General features: G+C 37.6%; 1 protein-coding gene across 5 annotated transcripts in view; it reads right to left on the reverse strand.

Annotated features, from left to right (window-relative positions):
• The window catches only part of DIS3L2 (DIS3 like 3'-5' exoribonuclease 2), a 353,242-nt gene that overhangs the window by 183,734 nt on the left and 146,086 nt on the right, over window positions 1–23,422 (reverse strand). For 4 of the 5 annotated variants that reach the window (XM_043909686.1, XM_043909689.1, XM_043909687.1 and 1 more), the window contains exon 9: window positions 5,104–5,277. In XM_043909686.1, coding sequence (XP_043765621.1) covers window positions 5,104–5,277 — 174 coding nt within the window. Of the gene's footprint in view, window positions 1–5,103; window positions 5,278–9,093; window positions 9,247–23,422 lie in introns of those variants that run through there. The other variant, XM_043909690.1, reaches the window with a different exon arrangement.

Genomic DNA, 23,422 nt, shown 5'->3' on the forward strand with positions numbered 1-23,422 from the left:
ATAAGTCTGCCTTCCTATGAACAGTAAAGTCATGAAGAACAAGGGCTGGGCCTTGCTTGCCTTTGCATTTCCAGTGACTGATTTAGTATACTTGGTATATATTATTATGTACATATATATTATATATATAGATATATAAATAATACATATAAACACAAGAGGCTTCCCTGATAGCTCAGTTGGTAAAGAGTCTGTGTGCAATGCGGGAGACCCAGGTTTGATTCCTGGGTGGGCAAGATCCCCTGGAGAAAGAAATGGCAACCCACTTCAGTACTCTTGCCTGGAGAAATCCCATGGATAGAGGAGCCTGGTGGGCTACAGTCTATGGAGTCACAAGAGTCAAGACACAATTTAGTGACTAAATCGCCATATAGGAGAGAAGAGAGGAAAAAGAAAAAAATTTGATTTAGGAGTTTACAGAATATGTATTATTTATTCATAGCGTATGTTTCTTAGGGTATATTAGGATTCCTTCCTAGTTCTTTTGACTTTCCTAGAAAAATATTGGCAAAACCTCTTTGAAGGCACTGAACCTCTGAGCAGAAGAAATAAGAGTATTATAAATTCTTGTACCAAGTATCTCTCTTCCATTATAATTCCATATTTGACTAATGCTCCAAGACAGAGTTCCACAAGAACAGAAACCATTATCTACTTTTACTCATGTTGAATTTCTACTGCCCGTGGATGGTGTTCAATAAATATTTGTTGATAGGAAAATGAAATAAATTTATTACAAGACCAGTCAAAGAGAGGAAAAGGTAATCAGATCCAAATGCTCCAGCATACTAAGTACTTCTCTATTTTTTATTGTAAAAAAATAAGAAATTATTAACTGTGACTACATAAACACATGAGTTAACCCTGGCATACTCACAAGATGTGTGGATCAGGTGGTAAATGAGGTGAACCTCAGGTGTTCCAGAACACAAAAGGCAATGATATTGGCGCATTTGTTGGTTCTTTTATTTTCAACCAACTATGAACGATGGGTAATTACACATGCCCAGTACCATGGATTTATGGTTTTAGCGAAGTTAATCCTTACAAAATAGGTACGTGGCTAAAAAAAGACTATTGCAAAGATCCAGATTGAAGATAATATTAAACTAATAATACTAATAGCACTAATACCATGAAAATAGCAAAGTTGACATTTTCTTCTGCTCCTAACATGAATTCATCATCAGCCACATTATGATTTCAAAACAATGACTGTCAATCATACGTTCCCTAGCAGATAGCTAGAAAAAAAAATACACTTAATTTGTCCCTTCAAGTAAATACGATCTTTTAACAATGATTTTTTAAAGTTATTGCTTTTTGAAAGCAAAATAAAACAAGAAACTCAAGTTTTTAATATAAAATTCTAAAAATGGATCTTTTGAAATGTTTCATTATTACACAATTTGGGGACCTAAAATGACCTAATCTTTTAAGCTACCAAACTGCTCATATCTGTACACTTAAATTTTCTCATGTATTTTTATAACTAGTTTTTAAAGATGCCAACTGAAAAATAATTGAAGATAATGAAACCATTTTTAAAAACTCTAAAAATGTAGCACCTTTCAATTTGTCCACAAGAAAGGACTGACATCATGAAAGGTGTAAGTCTATTAGATGGATTTCAAAATGAATCTGAATATGATCTGTAAATAGGATTGAAAAATGAGTATCATGATTTAGTGAGTTCAGCTCATTTCTTCCTAAGATATGAGGCATCTTTTCCAGTTATGATAACCATTAAAACCAAAACTAAGTATCAAAATATAAAATACTTAACACTCAGACCTTTGTATTTCCATATTGCAAGTTGCTCAAGCAAAATAAAAAAATAAAATAGTCAATCACATTGCTTTCACCAAAAATAAGATTAATGATAATATGAACATCTTTTTCTACCTTTCTAAAGTAATATAAAATACATTAAAATTTGTTTCATTCTTATTTTTCCACTTTTATGTACATTAATAACATAATAAATTAGTGAAGTAGTACGTACACTTGTAATTTTAGAATAAAGGCACAGAAGTTACAGGAAATGCATGTTCAACAAAGTTTAGAGGTTACCACTTTAGGCATCAGGAAGCAGGTGAAAGATTTTAAGCCAAAGGAGTAAAAACAAAAGGATAAGATTTGAATTTTAGAAAAATAATTCCAGAGGATAATGGACAGGTAAAAAGCTCCTGGAAATTAAAGTTGTTTTTTTTTTTTTTAAAACCCCTGTTATTGACATAAAGAACAGACTTTTGGACTCAGTGGGAGAAGGCAAGGGTGGGATGATTTCAGAGAATAGCATTGAAACATGTATATTACCATATGTAAAACAGATGACCATTGCAAGTTCGATGCATGAAGCAGGGCACCCAAGCTGGTGCTCTGGGACAATCCAGAGGGATAGGGTAGGAAGGGAGGTGGGAGGGGAGTTCAGATGGGGGGACATATGTATACCTGTAACAATTCATGTATGTATGAATTGATGTATGGCAAAAACCATCACAATACTGTTAAGTAATTATCCTCCAATTAAAATAAATAAAAATTTAAAAAAAGATAGTGATAGGCAAAAATGATATTTACAAAAGTGAAAAAAAAAAAAATCCCTGTTACTACACTAACAGCAGAGAGCATCCCACAGGCTCCCTGAATCTTTGGATCCTTTTGCAGGACACATAGGTATATTTTAACAGAAGCCTTCTGCAGAGCAAGACCTCCTAGTCTGTGGTCTAACTCAGAAGGTAACAGGGGCCAAAGAAAAAGGCAATGTGGGGCCATGAGAGGGGAATTGAGCAATACTGGCTGTGGGGATTATTGGCATGCCTTATTATTTACCTGCACGCTAGGAGTCAGGCTTGGAAAGATTGAGCACCTCTCTCTTCTGATATTTCCATTCATAATTTTAAAAAGTTATAAAGGTTATTTGTTTGAATAACTTGAATAACAGAGCAATTTATAAAATAAAAAGTAAAATACTGCCTCCATACCTCCTACCACTTCACTGAGTCCATGCACAATAATCACAGTCAGCAGTTCAATGTGTTTCCTTCCAGGACTTTTTAAAAAAATATATATATACTTTTATGTATACATGTATATGCATGTGAATGTACATATACATTTATATTATTTGACTATAAAAAACTAGGCTCATATTCTTACTGTTCTGAAACTCGCTTCTTTCACTTTGCAATATATGATGGCCATTTTTTTAGGAAAGTCCACATGGGTCTAGCTTCTTTTTTACAGTGGCGGGGAATGCTAGCTTATTGATATGAGATAGGTTATGTAACCATTCCTTTACTAGTGGACATCAGCAGTGTCACTATTACAATAAGGCAGCAACAAACATTCATGTACATGTACCCTAATATACTTCCTTGAGTAGCATGAATTCCGAGAAATAAAGAGTTTTTAGGTGAAAGGGTAGGTACATTTAAAATGTCGACAGCTATGGAGGAATAGCTCTACTAACTTACACTTCAAACAACAAAATTCAGTCATCCATCCTATCTTTTTCTTATTAATTTTTTAATAGATTCCTAGATTTAGGAAAAGATCTCAGAAAACAAGTCCCTCCACTTGTATATGAGAATATGAAGGTTCAGAGAGAGTAATAAGATTATGGCCTCAGGATCCCAAAATCCTTGACAGGATAACTGACCAGAAGCAGTTCTATGAACAACAGTTACTGCTGAAAGCCAAGAAGAAAGCAACTTGAGTTAACTGACTTCAAATATAATGTGTGTTCCATTTGAGCCACTAACAAGTAGGAAAGGGAACCATCAACTCCTTTTCCTTGCCTACCCTTGGCAAGAAAAGAAAAAAAAAAAAAAAAGAAGTAAATTCCTAAAAGATACAAAAGCAAGAGGGACCCGTAAAGGAGGATTCTCTAACTAGGTGGAGTAATGGGCACCACAAGCTTAAGGTATCGTAAGTTCAGCTGCATGAAGTGAGCAAGTGTGGTGGTGGAAAAGACTCTGACATGGGATGACCTTAGCAAAAAACCTTCCACAGCCTCAGTGGGTTGTATGAAAAGTTTCTTGGTTCTGAATATCTCCATGTGGCATCCAAAATGAATGCCAGCACTGAAACCAAATTCTGAAGAGAAATATCAGAAAAGAACTAACATCCCACAATGAAGAAACATCTTCAAAGAAGATGTTGTTAAAAAAAATACCACAAAAGTACTTTCCAACAAATTCCAGACCTAAAAGTAAAGCTTTAAAATGAAGCTCCAAGCACAGAAGTCTTGAATCCTTTGCTCTGTGCCTGAAGAGGCCCATTTAAAGGAGGGCACTTCTAACCAGATAACACTGTCTTTATTGGACCAGACCTATGGGGCATAGCAATGAGGAAAGAAGGTGGCAACTGTACCTGTTGAAATTAGAATGGTCTAGAAGAAGAGTCAACACACATTTTCAATAAAGGGCTAGACAGCAAATATCTTAGGCTTTGCAGGCCATATGGCCTCTGTTGCAACTATTCAACCCAGCTATTGTATTGCAAAAAAACAGCCAAAGACAATATATAATCAAATAAGCACAGCTAAGTTTCAGCACAACTTTATGAATGCTGAAATTTGAATTTTATATAATTTTCATAAAAAATTGTTTCAATTTTTTTTCAACCATGAAAAAATATAAAAGCCATTCTAAGCTCACAAGTGCATGCAAGTGTGCTCAGTCATGTCTGACTCTTTGCGACTCCATGGGCTGTAGCTTACCAGGATCCTCTGTCCATGGGATTTCCCAGGAGAGAATACTGGAGTGGGTTGCTATATCCTTCTCTAGGGGATCTTCCCGACCCAGGGATGGAACCCACGTCTCTGGTGTCTCCTGCATTAGCAGATGGATTGCTTACCACTGAGCCACCTAGGAAGCCTTCTTAGCTCACAGGCTGTGAGTAAACAGGCAATAGGCTAGGTTTAGCTCAAAAGGCATCACTGGCCAACCTCTGGTACAGAGCACTTGAGTTTCAACTGTATGGAACTTGAGTGTTGGTGGAAAGATGGCAACATCTGAGGCCAGCTCCTCAGAAAGTTAAGTCAGAAGACAGAAAGGTAGAAAACATGTCATTCTTTAAAGGGTCTCAGATATTTACCTTAAATCTCTTCTCTTGCTGAATTCCTCTGGTGGAATTGTCCAAGGCAGGCCTTGAGGGAGACATTCTAAAACTTCTGAAGAGAAATCAGAGAAATCCACACCATACTCTGTAAGTATCCCTTCTGTTTCAGGCTCAATTTCACCAGCCTGCCCAAGACTCTTCGCCAGCTGCCTGTGGATGGGATGGACAGGAAAGACTGTGTTAGTAATGGAACGTGGGCAACCTGTCTCCTCTCTTAAGTTAAGGCTGTCTTTCAAACTCTCCTGCCCCTCCCTCAGCAGGAACACCATCACCAGTGAATGAACAGGGGCCAAGCTGAAGAGCTTAGGATACTCTTGTCTTGTTAACACCGTGATTACAGTGTACTTCTACCTTTCCTCAGGAATGCTGACCCACAGAGAAGGGCCAGACAGTCCTTTGTGGGACTCCTGTAGTTGTTTTTCACGGAGAAGTGAAAGCTTTTTGCCAATTACTTCTCTTGTAAACACCTTTAGAGACAATTCTGATCAACCCAGTTTGCTGTTAAATCACTAGTTTCACACTTCCTATACCTTACGTCATGCTCACTAGATCAGATCTGATGTTTTAGTTTATTCCACAATTCTACTCATTTTTGCCTTAATGTTTTAAGACATTTTGTCTGAACACAAAAGCTATATATATTCACTTTAGAGAAGTTATTAATAGAAAAGATAGAAGTATACCAAGAAGAAAACTGAAATTATCTTTAATCCAGTCACCCAGCAAATGATCATTCACATTTTAGGGTCCTAGTCCATTAAAAATAAGACTGTATTGAACAGGACAGTCCTGTCACTATGAGTAGCATTCCATCTTTTAGAGAGCTGATCTTACTCTTTATCTGTGGGTCATCTACACATACATCAAAACTGATAACTCCCCATTCTTTTAAGTACTGGCATGCCACATACAGCCAAGTCTAAAGTTAAGTGGTGAATGCTGATAGTCAATAGGAAATAAGACATGAGTCTTAAATCAGCTGCCTTTGTTGAGAGTGTTAAGGAGACCAGAGTTGGCTACCTCCTCCACCGCACAGGTCTACTCATCCACCAGGGGGATCCAGGAATCTACCTTCAGTAAGTCCTGCAAGGAGTTTAGCTCTGGCATTAGGGCCTTCTCTGGGGCCATTTGATTTCTTTGAAGAAGATTCTGTTTCCTTATGTAAGGGTAGATGCCTGGCTACTAGAGTTCATAGGTGCACAGCGGGATAGGAGGACTGGGGATGTGGTTGCCTTATATGCAGACTTTTAACAAATTTTCAGCCTCAATACTGGAACAGGGCGGTGGTGGTAGATTGGTTGGCCCCACTTCTCATATGCCAGCCAAGAGACAGCAGCCCACTGCTGACGCATACACCTGCCCACCAGCACAGGCCTGAGGTGGCCTGTGGGCATTTCACATACAATGATGGCTCAGACCAGTACCTTCTTCTCAAAGGTAGGTGGTGATTTCCCACAATCACATCAAAAAGCCAAAGACAGCAAAAATACATGGGGAAAAAATGAAAGAAAGCTATCTGGTAGATCCACAAATATATGAAAATTAAATAACCCATGGGTTAAGGAAGAAATAAAAAGAGAATTAGAGAATATTTTGAACTGAATGAAATACAATATATCAATATTTGTGAGATGCAGCTAAAGCAGTGCTTTGAGAAAATTTACAGCATTAAATGCTCATATTAGGAAAGAAGAAATGTGTCAGTGAACTAAACTTCTGTCTTAAAAAACTGAAAAAAGAAAAGCAAATTAGATCCCAGGTAAGCAGAAGGAAGGAAACAATAAAGAAATAAAAATCAATGAGTAGAAAATTAATAAACAATAAAGAAAACCAATAAAATCAAAAGCTGATTCTTTGAAAAGAAAAGAAAATAGGTAAGTTTCTGGTGAGGCTGATCAAGAAAAATAAGGAATAACTTACCAATGTCAGGAATGAGAGAGAGACCATTATTATAGATCCTTTGAGCATTAAAATAATAATAAGGGAATTATAAACGACTTTAGGCCAATAAATCCAACAACTTGGATGAAATGGATAAATTCCATGAAAGACACACACTGCCTAAGACTAGTCAAGGAGATACCAACACTATATATTCCTTCATCTACTAAAGAAACCAAATTCATAGTTAAAAATGTTTCCACAAAGACAAAACACAGGCCAAAATGCTTTCACTGAAGAATGCTACCAAGTCTTTACGAAAGAATTAATACTAATTTCACACAAACTCTTTCAGAATATAGAATAGGACAGAACACTTCCTAACTAGTTTTATGAAGCCAGCATTACTCTGATACCAAAATGAGACAAAGGATTCATGAGATTACTATCCCTCATGAAATCAGACTTAAAATTCTCATGAAATATTAGTAAACAGCAATATATAAAAGGGTCAAATAATTCAAGATCTGTCCGATATTCAAAAATGTAATCTATTTAATTACTCAGCAAACAATGAAAAAACACAATCATCTCAACAGAATAAAAAAAAATTTTGACAAAATTCAACATCTAGTCATGATCAAAACACTCAGCAAATGAGTAATGAACAGGAACATCCTCAATTTAACAGTGAAAGTCTAAATGCTTTCCTCAAGATCAGGAAGAAAACAAGTTTGCTCTCTTTGGTTCGGATGGTACTGTTCACCAATAGTACCAAACATGGTATCAGAAGTCCCAGTGAGAACCATAAAGCAAGAAAATGAAGAAAAGGAATATAAATTAGAAAGACTTCCACACTGCATGGAAGTGGGCCAAAGGAGTATAATTCCCATTACAGAAATGAGCAGCCTCCTACTTAGACTCTGCTTCAGCTCAAGACTTTGAATGTGAAGAGAGTGACACAGAGACAAAGGGGTGCTCAGGATTCACTCACGGGGGCTACGGGGCCACCAGTGAAAGCGGCGGTGCCAGCAGCGGCCGGTGGCAATGCTGTCCTGCAAGTGGTGAGAGCCACTGCCATCGCGGCCCAACCAATCCTGACAGAAGACAACGGCTGGACTTCTCGTTCTTGGCTTTCCAGGTTGGCCTTTGTTCCTACCCACAACTTTCTCAGGATGTTCAAGACTCTCACTGTTACTATGAACCCTTCAACATCTCTCTAATAAATTCCTTTTTCAACCCAGTTGTTTTCTCCTATTTTGCAACCAAGGATCCAGATAGTTAAAAATTCAGGTCTCACTAATTTTCAAAATGACAACTTTATTATCTCTGTATTATCCTCATTCACTAGAATGAAGTTCCTGTTGAGGATCTGGGAAACCTGTTGTCAACGCCTTTGAAGTTTAAAGGACATTTTGGAGACTGATTGGTATTTTGAAAATCAAGTGGGACATGAGTTACACCCAACCCTCTTAAAGAATTAATTATTCTCCCAGGTTCCTAAGGTTCTGTTCTCTACACACATTTCCTAATATGAACATGTTTGTCTGGTTCTTGGTGTAAGCATGAGAAACTAACTCTGGTTTGAAAAGAAGTTTTTTGGAAAGATACCAAAAGCTCACAGAAACAGTGAGAGACATGGAGAACCTGAAAAGAGGATAGAAACAAAAGAATTATGTGCTCAACCTCTAAAGTCTTGATTTCAGGCTAAGACGGAAACTCAGTGACTTCCTATGTATATCAAAAAAGTATTCTGAATCTATTGCAGCTTCCAGACTAAGCAAATAAACAAAAATCAAAAGGCAATAAATCACTACATCATTAAATTCAGAGTCTCACTAAGTCTCTGACATGAAAAGTAGGAATACTTATCAGAAGGAGTAAGCCTCAAGAGAACCAAACCATATATATTTATTTATATATGTATAGATATATTTTATATGATATATATATATTTCATATATATATGAAATACAAGATTAGGAAATACAAGATACAGGAAGATGCAGAAAGGTCCGAGTACCTTGGATGCCTAGTTCCAACTGACCTTTCATTGTCACGAATCCTAAGTGGACTCTGGTAGTATATCCACTCTAAGGGGTGGTCTCTGAAAACACAGTGGAGCAGAAACTTCCTCCCTGCAGGTAGAACTTGAAGCAATACATCCATGGTCTACTTTGGCTGAGGAAAGATGGCCTGATGGGCAGTGGCTACAAGTTTAGCCAGATGGATAGGGACCTGAAAGAAGAAAGATTGGAGGACTGGTGACAAAGACATCTGAGGGACAGACATGGAGAAATGGGCCTAGAGTATGGCTATTTGTGTTCCATGAGAATGCTCAGCATAAGACTCTCAGTGTGGGGGCAAGATGATCTACCTTGAGAATGTCAACCAACCCCCTTCCCCAGGCACTGCAGTGTTTGCTCAACGGGCATCAGAACAAAGTACCTGGTCGCAGGAAATGAGCTCCACACATGAGCTTCCTCCCACCAATGACAAACCAGGCCACCACACTTAGAGGATGCCAGTTTTCCAGCAGCAGCAACCAACTCTGAGCCTCCAATACAGAACCATGGCAGGAAGACCCACCAACCTGGTGAAGGCAGATGAAGTTCACTGAGCTCTTCTCTGATGGAGAGGGCAGTAATCTTTCTCCATTAAAAGAAACACTAATTCTAGGTTTGGCTTGACTGTCTTCATTTGTTCTACCCACCTTGCTTATATAAGTATCATAATCCATAGATTTATCAAATACTGTTCAAGCTTATTATGTTATCTCATTCAATATCTCATTCAAAGAATTTCTGTCTCAACTAAGACCAGACACAGAGAAAAGTAAGTAAATAAATATTTTCTAAAAAAAAACTATTTGCAATTCAAGTCAGCTGAGAGATGATTCAGAAATAAGGATTCAAGGGTAGCAAGTAATGATGTAAAGAAGATAATTATATATTATGTTGAGACACATGAAATTACCAATATATTTGACCATGTTTTACCTAGAAAACACAATTTCACATGATTCTCCCCCCATAGTATTAAAAACCGTGTAAAATAATTAACCACACATATAATCCAACAGCATACACAGTTTCTCGGAGAAGCATAAACAACAAAACAGATCATATAACATTTATTAGAGAATATGAAAAGAAACACATTCTGATATGTGGTAAGAGTCTCAGTAACAGTTTTTGTGAAGCCGCCATAAAACACAGTGGCCATCCTATTCCTACTTGGTGAGGCTGCAGTGGTCAAAACTGATTATCTTATGCTTGTAACAGAGGGCTTAAATGCCTGAACAGAAGGCATTTTGTAATATCCAACTTTAAAAATATAACACTAAAATCTAAGAACTCATTATTTGAAGATGGGGTGGAAGGCAGGAAGAGTAGCCATTCCAGGTGTTCTATTAAAAAAAATACTTCATGTCAAAAGGAAGAAACAGGCAAGAGAAATGGGAGAAAAATAAAACATATTTTACATGCATGTAGACACATAAATTACTAACTTGACCAAAGATATTAGCAAGAATTCAAAAATTTTATGAAAATATCACCACTAAAAAACAGCTCAAAGCAAAGATCCAAGTGCATAAGAAATAAATTTCACAAAAGGAAATAAAAACTAGTGTGATTTCAAAAAAAAAAAAAAAAACTAGTGTGATTTCTAGTTTTCTAACTATGTCTAGGAAATAGTAAATAAATAAAAAGGAAAAATAAAATTAATGAAGAACTGACACTATTTGAAAAAAATAAGCTCATAGAGAAAAGTCTGAAAGAAGTGGGAAAAAATGAAATTAGAAAGTATTATACAAAGAGTGTGAAAAGATTATAGGGAAAACAGATATGAAAGGCAGACGAAGGAGAACAAACTTTGGCATGACTTATATTCCTGAAGGAAGGAACTACATATATGAAACAGAAAGCATTTTCAAAAATATCATTTGGACCATTTCCCTGAAATCAAAGAAATTTTACAGACATGGTATACCATGTCTCAGGAAAAACTAATACAGAAAATTATCACTGAAGTTTGTGGACTTTAAAGATGAAGTTTTGGGGTTTTTTTTTTTAACACACAAGAACTCAGGGAATATAATTCTCACAAACCCTTTCTGAAAGATTACTAAGTGAAAACAATAGTCTACCAAGAGATGGAGAAATTTTCCAAAAGAAGACTAGTGCTAACATTTTTGCATTGTGCCTTATGTTTGGATGAAAACAAATGTTTTGTAAATGTTTGCCAAGTCATCTTCACTGACTTTTCCATCTGTATCATGCACACATATGTTATTTCTATGTATTTCAACATAGTCTCTTGTTTTGTACTTATTCTGCTCTCAGCGTATTTTCCTATGCTCTATCTTTATAGATAAGTACATAAGCACAATTATGACTGTGGCCACGGATTGGGTGAAAATCTGCTAAAGAAACCATTGCAAAAACAAAGCAAAGTTGCATAAAAAATACTAGAAGGGATTATATGTTGTGCCATTCATGGTAAGAAGCTGTTTAATACAAAATAATTAGACTTCTGGTTGTCAAATTAAGTTTTGAAAAATAACAATATATAATATATTACTGTATCATATTTATAAATGTAATAAAATAAAAAAAGACTAGTGCTGAGTGCTAGATCCACTTTCACTGGGGTGAGAAGGTAAAAGGAAAGGACAAAACTAAGCAGGTGATGATGGACCTAGTATTTGTCAGAACAAGTCACTGCAATCATCGGCCCTTTGCTGACATTTAAAGAAAAAACACTTTGTCTTTCATATCATTTAATTTTATTGTTGCTTTGTGTTCTGGCAATTTTTTTTCACCAGACTCTATTCTAAGTCCAAACAATCTTGAATTGTTCATTGAAATTGGAACATGGCTCATAAAGACGAAATTAAATTTTGATTAGGGCCTCCAACTGTGATCAATGACTCCAAGTTTCTATTAGTAGTAATTAATATTTATTTTTATTAACTTCCAGAAAACATTTCTCAAGTGCCATATTTGAATAATTATTATTACAGATATTCACTTGAGATGTATGTGATAGCTGCATAGACTAAACAGCTTGCAAGAGATAAAAATGTAACAGGCCAGCATTAAGAGCTCATGCATTCAGAACTTAGACGCCCCAGAAAGAATCATACGCTGCCTACTTATAAATTCTGCTGTCACTCTAAAACCCATAATGTCTTAGGATCTAAACAAAAGCAGAATCTAGTAGAGAATCAATTTATACATTGTATATTTTCCTCTTACAGAAGGATCTGTTTTATATTTTTTTTTCGGTTGTAAATTTTATTTTATATGAATACTGAAAGTAACTTTCATGTGTTAGAAGTCAAATATTACACCTTTCTAAGTAATTTCTGTCTTTCATTCACTATCTGCAAAGATGGAAACAGTTGCTTTAGGACAATATGACTCAATGTTACATCAAAATGTCTGGCCCACTCTCTTAAAAACCAACTTTATTGTTGTTGTTCAAGTAAAGAGATACCTGGAGTAACAGGCAAATTTGGCCTTGGAGTACAGAATGAAGCAGGGCAAAGGCTAATAGAGTTTTGCCAAAAGAACTCGCTAGTCATAGCAAACACCCTCTTCCAACAATACAGAGAGATGACTCTACAAATAGACATCACCAGATGGTCAATATCAAAATCAGACTGATTATATTCTTTGTAGCCGAAGAGGGACAAGCTCTATACAGTCAGCAAAAACAAGACCAGGAGCTGACTGTGGCTCAGATCATGAAAGTGTTAGTGCAAAATAAAGACTTAAATTGGAGAAAGTAGAGAAAATCACTAAGTAACTCAAGTATGACCTAAATCAAATCCCTTACAATTATACAGTGGAAGTGACAAATAGATTCAAGGGATTAGACTGATAGAGTGTCTGAAGAACTATGGATGGAGGTTCGTGATACTGTACGGGAGCGGGTGATCAAACCATTCCCAAGAAAAACAAATGCAAAAAGGCAAAATGGTTGCCTGAGGAGGCCTTATAAAAGGCTAAGAAAAGAGAAGTAAAAGGCAAGGAAGAAAAGTAAAGATATACCCATATGAATGCAGAGTTCCAAAGAATAGCACAGAGAAATAAAGTCTTCCAAAGTGAACATGGAAAGAAATAGAGGAAAATAATAGAATGGGAAAGACTAGAGATCTCTTCAAAAAAATTAGAGACACCAAGGGAACATTTCATACACAAATGGGCATAATAAAGGACAGAAATGGTATGGACCTAACAGAAGCAGAAGATATTAAGAAGACGTGGCAAGAATACACAGAAGAACTATACAGAAAATATCTTAATGACCCAAATAACCACGAAGGTGTGATCACGCACCTAGAGCCAGACATCCTGGAATGCAAAGTCAAGTGGGCCTTAGGAAGCATCACTATGAACAAAGCTAGTGGAGGAGACAGAATTCCAACTGAGCTATTTCTAATCCTAACAGATGATGCTGTTAAAGTGCTACACTTAATATGCCAGCAAATTTGGAAAACTCAGCAGTGGCCACAGGACTGGAAAAGATCAGTTTTCATTCCAATCCCAGAAAAGAGCAATGCCACAGAATGTTCAAACTACTGCACAATTGCACTCATTTCACATGCTAGCAAGGTAATGCTCAAAATTCTCTCTGCTGGGCTTCAACAGTACGTGAACCGAGAACTTCCAGATGTTCAAGCTGTATTTAGAAAAGGAGATATCAAATTGCCAACATCTGTTGGATCATCGAAAAAACAAGAGAATTCCAGAAAAACATCTACTTCTGCTTCATTAACTATGCTAAAGCCTTTGACTATGTAGATCACAACAAACTGTGGAAAATTTTGAAAGAAATGGGAATACCAGACCATCTGACCTCCTCCTGAGAAACCTGTATGCAGGTCAGGAAGCAACAGTTAATAGACATAGAACAACTGACTGGTTCCAAATTGGGAACGGAGCACGTCAAGGCTGTATATTGTTACCCTGCTTATTTAACTTCTATGCAGAGCACATCATGTGAAATGCCAGGCTAGAGGAAGCACAAGCTGGAATCAAGATTGCCAGGAGAAGTATCGATAACCTCAGATATGCAGATGACACCACCCTTATGGCAGAAAGTGAAGAGGAACTAAAAAGCCTCTTGATGGAAGTGAAAGAGGAGAGTCAAAAAGTTGATTTAAAATTCAACATTCAAAAAACAAAGATTATGGCATCCAGTACCATCACTTCATGGCAAACAGATGGGGAAACAACGGAAACAGTGAGAGACCTTTATTTTCTTGGGCTCCAAAATCACTGCAGATAGTGACTGCAGCCATGAAATTAAAAGATGTTTGCTCCTTGGAAGTAAAGCTATGACCAACCTAGACAGCATATTAAAAAGCAGAGACATTACTTTGCCAACAAAGGTTCATATACCCAAAGCTATGATTTTTTCCAGTAGTCATGTATTGATGTGAGAGCTGGACTATAAAGAAGGTTGAGTGCTGCTTTTGAACTGTGGTGTTGGAGAAGACTCTTGAGAGTCCCTTGGACTACAAAGAGATCAAACCCGTCAATCCTAAAGGAAATCAACTCTGAGTATTCATTGGAAGGACTGATGCTGAACCTGAACCTCCAATACTTTGACAACCTGATGCAAAGAACTGATTCCTTAGAAAAGACCCTGATGCTGGGAAAGATTGAAGGGGACGACAGAGGATGAGATGGTTGGATGGCATCACCGACTAGATGGACATGAGTTTGAGTAAACTCCGGGAGTTGGTGATGGACAGGAAGGCCTGGTGTGCTGCAGTCCATGGTGTCACAAAGAGTTGGACACGACTGAACAACTGAACAACAAATTCATGACATACTGACATGGTACTGCTGGTTCTAAAGCATAAAAGGACTATACAGCTCCTTCCTTAAGCAATGTATCTCCATCTTAAAGGCACTTCCTTTATGACTTCCATGGTGAACTAGGCCCACAAAACATAAAACAAACTCATTCACCTTCACAGAATACAGCAGCAAGGCCGTGGAGCCATTCCTTCCCCAGAGCAGATCTCTCTCCTCAGAACTATTACTCTCCTTTGGTTCTATTTCCTTTCTGGAACATGCCTCTTTCCAGCTGTGTAACAATGCTTTAGGTACATCTCTTATTTATTAATAGATGAGGAGAATCATCCTAGAGGGAATATGCATTTCTTTGTTTCTGTATCTTACACTGAGACTTTGTTCATCTTAAGAGCCCAGTAAAAGATGGTTGAATGAATAAACAAATTAATGCTCTTGAGCCTGGAAAAATGTATTCTATTCCTGCTTGAAACTCCAAAGGAAAAGAAGAAAACTGAAGATGGTAAAATACAAACAAATAAAACCCAAAGACGTGGACCTAAGTAAACACCTGAGTCCTTTAATAACCAGCTGCCACATTAGCAAAGTTACTAATATTAACATATCAAAGAATCAAGAACAAGAAAAAAAATGCCTGCTACTATTTCTTTCACTCAAAATTGACCTGACATTACTAACTGATGTGGAAAATATGGCCTGTTTGTCATTTGATTTTCTGGAGTTAAAAAAAAAACCTAGAAAGTAACCTTTTAGCAGTAAATAATATTGAAAATACCTTTTCCTTGGTTTGTGAATTGTCTGTTCATGTTGTTAATGTTGACTTCTGAAAAGCAAGCACTTAAATTGCATTTTTTAGCTTTTTGGTGCTCGTGTATAAAGTTATAATTAATTTTTTTAAGTTATAATTAATTTTTGTGTATTAATCCTTTACCCAGCCTCATTGCTAAATCCCCTTATTAATTTTAATACTTTGGATATAGTTTCCTTTGGATTTTTTCTGTAGGTAATCTTATCATTGGTGAACAGATTTATTTCTTTCATTCAAATCTGTAAAATATTTCTTTTTCAAGTCTTCTTGAACTGGCAACTCATAATTAAAGAGGTGAGAAAACAGGCCAATTTAAAAAGAATGCTAACATGAGTGGGTAAAATTTTAAGAAAAGAGAATTACAAAGTCTCAAAAATATCACCCCAAGTATATTAAATAGTATATTTATAAGGGAAAATAATAACATTAGGAATCCAGGCAGATAGCTCCTTAGTCAAGTGATCAAGGTTAACATCACCAGTATACATACTGATATCATGTACCCACTGATACACTGCACTTCATTTTGTGGTATCCTTCTTAATAATGCTTACGCTCAATCCAACCATGAGAAAACATTAGACAAACACAAACTGAGAAACATTCTACAAGACTCCTGACCAGTACTCTTCAAATTGTCAAAATGGAAGACAAGGCTGAGTAATGGTCACAAACTGTAAAAACTACAGTGATATGACAACTGCAAAGTAGAATCCTGGACCAGATTCTCGAAAAGAAAAAGGGGGTTAGTAGAAAAACCTGTAAGATCTGAGTAAATTCTATACTTTATTTAATAGCATTGTACCAGGGTTAATTTCTTAGTTTTGACAAATATTCTATGATAAGATGTTCATATAAGGAAAAGATAGGTAAAGAATATATAGGAATTCTCTGTACCATTTTTGCAATTTCTGTAAATCTAAATTATCTAAACAAAAAATTAACTGTGGAAAAAATATGAGTAAAGATGCAAAGATAGTCTCTAAGAGAGGAAACATAGTGACTATAAATATATGAAAAGATGCTCAATCTCATTAGTAATTTGTTGTCATTTGTTCAGTTGCTAAGTCAAGTCCTACTCTTTACTGCTAGATAAATAAATTATATTTCTGCAAATAGAAATATTATGAATTAAAATGAATGAAATATATCAATGCATCTTGGAAACATAATGTTAAAAGAAAAAAAGGCAAGTCACAGAAGAATATGTGTAGCCTTGTATTTTTTATAAGGTTCAGAAACAAGCAAAACTAACACTTTTGGGGATATAAATATGAGCAAATTATAAGGAAAAGCATATGTCTGAGATAATGGTTACCCCTTGGGAAAACATTAGGGGTTAGGATAGAGAGGAATACACAGGGAGCTTCAACACTATTGTGACAGATGACTTAATCTGGGTGGTGAGTTCAAGGGTTGGTTTAAATACCAGAACTCACATGTATTCTTTTAACTGTGAAACATATTTTGCAATTGATGTTAATAAGTATTTTTAGAATAAGTATTTTTAAATAATATTTTAAACAAATATATACCAAACCCTTAATAGTGGTTATTTCAGGGGATGAAATTCTGGAAAATTTTCACTTTCTATACTATATATTTTAAATACTATTAAGTGTATAGCATATATGTACTGGAAAAAATTTAAATTTTCTAAAAATTTTGCTACTGCAATAACAAATAGATGTGAGAAAGCTTTCCTAGTTAGAATAATTTAAACGATCACTACCTCAATTTTTCTCATTCACCAGAGTTCTTCCACAAATACTGTTCCCATTCACAATCCATGACATGACAACTGGGTCCTACTATAAAATTAATCAGGATAGAGTTGAAACATTTCTAGCTCCTTATAGTTGGGAGCTATATGTACATGTAAACATTCCATACAAATAAGCATTTTTAGGGTTCACTGTTCTGGGTACAGTTCAGTTCAGTTCAGTCACTCAGTCGTGTCCGACTCTTTGCAACCTCATGAACCGCAGCACGCCAGGCCTCCCTGCCCATCACCAACTCCCGGAGTCCACCCAAACCCATGTCCATGGAGTCGGTGATGCCATCCAACCATCTCATCCTCTGTCATCTCCTTCTCCTCCTGCCCTCAATCTTTCCCAGCATCAGGGTCTTTTCAAATGTGTCAGCTCTTTGCATCAGGTGGCCAAAGTATTAGAGTTTCAGCTTCAACATCAGTCCTTCCAATGAACACCCAGGACTGATCTCCTTTAGGATCGACTGGTTGGATCTCCTTGCAGTCCAAGGGACTCTAAAGAGTCTTCTCTAACACCACAGTTCAAAAGCATCAATTCTTTGGCGCTCAGCTTTCTTCATAGTCCAACTCTCACATCCATACATGACCACTGGAAAAACCATAGCCTTGACTAGACGGACCTTTGTTGACAAAGTAACGTCTCTGCCTTTTAATATGCTGTCTAGCCTGGTCATAACTTTCCTTCCAAGGAGTATAAGTGTCTTTTAATTTCATGGGTGCAATCACCATCTGCAGTGATTTGGGAGCCAAAAAAAATAAAGTCAGCCACTGCTTCCACCGTCTCCCCATCCATTTGCCATGAAGTGATGGGACCGGATGCCATGATCTTAGTTTTCTGAATGTTGAGCTATGAGCCAACTTTTTCACTCCCCTTTCACTTTCATCAAGAGGCTCTTTAGTTCTTCTTCATTTTCTGCCATATGGATGGTGTCATCTGCATATCTGAGGTTATTGATATTTCTCCTGGCAATCTTGATTCCAGCTTGTGCTTCTCCAGCCCAGCATTTCTCATGATGTACTCTGCATATAAGTTAAATAAGCAGGGTGACAATATACAGCCTTGACGTACTCCTTTTCCTATTTGGAACCAGTCTATTGTTCCATGTCCAGTTCTAACTGTTGCTTCCTGACCTGCACATAGGTTTCTCAACAGGCAGGTCAGGTGGCCTGGTATTCCCATCTCTTTCAGAATTTTCCACAGTTTGTTGTGATCCACACAGTCAAAGGCTTTGGCATAGTCAGTAAAGCAGAAATCGATGTTTTTCTGGAACTCTCTTGCTTTTTTGATGATCCAGTGGATGTTGGCAATTTGATCTCTTGTCCCTCTGCCTTTTCTAAAACCAGCTTGAACATCTGGAAGTTCTTGGTTCATGTATTGCTGAAGCCTGGCTTGGAGAATTTTGAGCATTACTTTACTAGCATGTGAGATGAGTGCAATTGTGTGGTAGTTTGAGCATTCTTTGCCATTGCCTTTCTTTGGGATTGGAGTGAAAACTGACCTTTTCCAGTCCTGTGGCCACTGCTGAATGTGCCATTAAAATCTTACCAAGGGAAAAGACCAGCTACAGGTAGCAGAAATTAAGACAAGAAGTCCTACAAATTGGCCCCTGTGCCTTAAAGAAAATTGGAAAGGTAATAGTCAACATTGGCGTTGCAAGCTGTTCATCCTCCTTTTCCACCAAAACTTCTCATCAAGTTTTAGCCTTAAAACTTGGCTACACACAGAAAGGCAGTCCCACCCTCTTGCAGTGATTGTCACTATCATTACCACCCTCACACACTTTCATGCATACTGGCCCATGTTGGAAACTCCATGAAAACAGATACAATGGTAGCCGATCCCTGAGAACCTGCAAGTGGAAAATAAACATGGCCACATCTAGGGCTCAGAACTTCAGTGACAAGACATAGTGAAAAGAGTGTGGCAAATGCTTGAGCTGTATTAATTTAGGTATTACTTTCTAAAATCAAGAGAAAAGAACACATCAATTCCCCTTTTATGGCTCACTCTTATGATGCAGCAAAAGTCAGTAAGTAAGGAATTGGGGATTTTAGAAAAAGCTTGGGCGGATCAGTAATGACAAAACGCGGAAGAGAAGCAAGGCTCAACAACGTTTGATTTTAGGGAAGGCCCAGAAGATTGACAGTAGAGTTTAACGTCAATGTGAAGAGAGCAAAGAGGAGGCTGAAAGCATTTAAGGGGTAAAGGAGAAGGCTGATGGTAGCTAAGGTTCTCTAATACTTTAATATTTTCAAGAAGATTGTGGATGAAGCTGACAACCATGGAAGAAGTGTTAACAATTGCACGTGGTGCAAGGAGGGAAAGATTCGGAAGCAAAGCCTGCATTAGGACTACTCTCTTCCACTCCTTTTATTTTTGCTCTGTTTGGAGCAAGATGCTCTCTCAGTGTTGCATACATAGCTTTTTCCAAAGCGGGTCCTCAGAAGCGACGAGGTGGAGCCCAACAGTCGCACAGAAAGAGCACCCTCCTCAGCCTAATTTGCTTCATGTCCATCAGCCAAGATAGAGTCACTCCTTTTGAAAAGGTCTTACAAAGTCTGAGTTTGGTAATACAAGTTTTCAGGATTATGTAACACAGCCTCTTCCTCAGGAGAGTCTTCAGACAACGAACATCCTCTTGAAAAGGTGAAATACTCTGCACAGGGGGAAAGACTGGATGGAGCTATTTTTCAATTTACTAATCTTATAGGCTATGCTTCCATGAAACAAACCAATGTATCCTGTTGCTTCTTTTCTACCAACCTAGTTACTGTTTCATCTTCCTAAATACATGTTAATGTAATGTAATGTCCACCTCCTAAATTTGTATCTACCTCATAAGAAATTTGGCATCTATCAAACCTGAATAGAAGAGTAAAAATATTTGCTTCTGTCGGTCAACAAATGTATCTGATGGTCTGATTACTGAAATCTTATGGGTACAAAGGCAAGAGTTGAAGAAGATACCAGAACAAACTCCCTTCCCCATCAACCACTTCCCGCCACACCACACATGTCATCAATCAGAACTCCCCTTCCCCTCCTTTCACCTCACCCAGTCCCTCTCTCCCATGCAAGCTGTTGTCCATTCCCTCTCTTAAAATGTGCAGTACTATGACATTAAGCCTGGACAATCCCATGTTAAACACCAAATTTTTCAACCATGCGACACATGCACTGACCTATTCATTTTCCTCTTTCTCAACCCTCAAAGCTACCAAACTTTGCTAGTTTATAGTATCAGTAAACTAAAATATGTCAGTTCGCTCTAGGTCAATTCATGCCATTGATCTTTAGTCAGTCTTCAATGTTGCCAAGAAACACTATTATGTTTTTCACAGTAGTTGCTGTAAAACTTTTCCATTTTCTTCAAGATTTATCTTTAAATATTCCAGAAGAAGAAATTATGACAAATCTAGGAGAAAGTGATCTTGGTATCTCCATGCTGATGACATCCTGGGAGGATAGGCTTGGACTGTAAACTCTAGACTTTAGGAGAGCAGATTTCACAAAGATCTGAGAAAATATAGGCATGAATTCCACTGTAAGAGTTTCTAAAGGGAAAAATGATTTAAGAGAGTTGGGAAGCTCTTTTTTTTTAATTAGACTTTTTATTTTGTATTGGGGTGTAGCCAATTAACAAACAACGTTATGATAGTTTTGGGTGACAGTGAAGGGACTCAGCCATACACACATATACAAGTATCCATCCTCCCCCAAACTCCCCTCCCATCCAGGCTGCCATATAACCCTAAGCAGAGTTCCATGTGCTATACAGTAGGTCCTCGCTGGTTATCCATTTTCAATACAGCAGTGTGTACATGTCCATCCCAAACTTTCTAGTTATTCCTTCATGAGAGTTGGGAAGCTGTTAAAACTGTAAGTCTGATTATATAATTACAAATCATTCCAGCAAGGAAGCAAATGTGGCTTTTTAAGTATCTTGGACAAGAGTTCTAGTACTAAATATAAAAAGTACTAAGTATATTGTGATGCATAACAAAAAGCAGTGATGCCTAAAAGCCAGTAAGAGTTCCTTAAGAACAGATTACCTTTAGGCCTTTGATAGCATTATAAGACTAAGATTCATGAAAGTGTGGCATGTGATCTATATACATACACACAGGTGAACAGAGCTCAACTGAAATCTCTCATGACTATTCCAAGAACAAAATAAAAAATAACTTTTTAACAACCATAAGTCTCTGGTACTGTAATACTCTTTGGGCTCACCTTAAATGGGCTTTCCTGGTGGCACAGATGGTAAAGAGTCTGCCTGCAGTGTGGGAGACCCGGGTTCAATCCCTGGGTCAGGAAGATCCCCTGGAGAAGGAAATGGCAACCCACTCCAGTATTCTTGCCTGGAAAATCCCATGGATGGAGGAGCCTGACAGGCTACAGTCCATGAGGTCGCCAAGAGTCGGACACGACTGAGCAACTTCACTTTCTTTCTTTTCTTTTTTCGAAACTGGCACTTTGGTGCTACTGAGAGTGCCAGAGAAGCAATGCTTACACTGATGCAGGCACCAAGACGGATGGCCTCCTGAAGGCCCCTTCCAAAGCTACTGAAATTATATAGTCTATTAATGTGCACATTCTACTTAACCTTTCTGTTAAAAATTCCAAATTTTGGGTTCTCCCCCTGAGTTTATATACTGACTGGATGTTGTTATCAAGTGTTGATTTTGAAGCCACAGAATCTTGGTTCCCATCACCTTCTATTCTAAGCCACTTGTGTTTTCTAGTTTGATTTATGGTACAACATCTTGCTAGTCAACATGGCTAAAGACCCTGGGGTCACCAAATCATTTTCATCTACCTATCTGACCAGCCAGTAAACATTCACTGAGTATCCTTATCCTAAAGAAGCTCATGGCTAAGAGAGTAACTTACACAAGCAACTGTAATACAGAGCTATAAGAATGGTATTATTAGAAATGATGGGAGTGCCCATGACAGACGACTCAGTCAGGGAACACTCTGAGCAAATAATTGACTTAAGTTTAAAAGTTGAGTATTTCACTAAACACTACAGAGAGGAGAAAGCCACTGCTGAGAAAGGAAGTGCTGTGTGCAGAAGTTTGGAGCTGTGAACAGAGTTAGCAATGAATGTCAAGCAATGAGGCACAAGTGAAAGGAACAGCAAGAGATGAAGATGCTCTTGGTGAATCGTGATTAAATGCCATCGTCATTATCTACCCAGTCACCCAATCAGAAGCCTGAGAGTTCATTCAAGATTCTGTCCTTCTTCTTCATGCCCCATTTCCAGCTGGTAACCATGTCTGAGAAAATTTGCTTCTTCCTCTCCCCTGACTCTTTTCATTCCTTCTGCTTCCCTCTCTACAGCTCCTTCACTTCAGGTTCTGCCATCTCATCTCAGTGTGACGTCTGGCTTGCTTCCAGCCATGGCCCTTCCCACCTACTCTGGACTGCCAGTCAGAGTGATTCTTTGGCAAAGAGGCTTCCACTCTCCAAGAAACAACTCTAGATTTCTGCCTTCATCCACCTTCTCTACATTTTCAGAAAAGTATTTTATTCCTAAGGAAGAACATATAGCATTCTGCTTTGTACTATACATAGAGCTAAAATGACAGGCCATTCAATCCACGTGCTTTGTTCACATTCCACACAAGAGAACTGAGTCCCATGGTCCCTGATAATCAGGTAGTGGATTGTGGGACCTTGGACCCCCCCCACCTCTGTTTAAAATTGTTGGGCAAATAACTGTCTCAATAGACCAATAAAGATTTTCTACTCTAGAAATTCTGTGCTCTAGACTTCAGTGTGTGATCTGCAGAGGACTGGCAGTACCATTTGGGGGCCATGTATGCTACTAAGCAGGTAAATGGCTACTGTGTGGAAAAAAGCAGAATAATACAGCTCATGTGCAGAACGGGGTAAAGAAAAGATACCATGTGGTGGCTGGACTTGTCAGGGTGGTTGAGACAGAAGCTGTGTTTCCTTTGCTACCTTGTTAGTTCTGAGTTCCCCATGAGACCTGC

Source organism: Cervus elaphus, chromosome 8 (assembly GCF_910594005.1).
Source record: "Cervus elaphus chromosome 8, mCerEla1.1, whole genome shotgun sequence".
Lineage (NCBI taxonomy): Eukaryota > Metazoa > Chordata > Mammalia > Artiodactyla > Cervidae > Cervus > Cervus elaphus.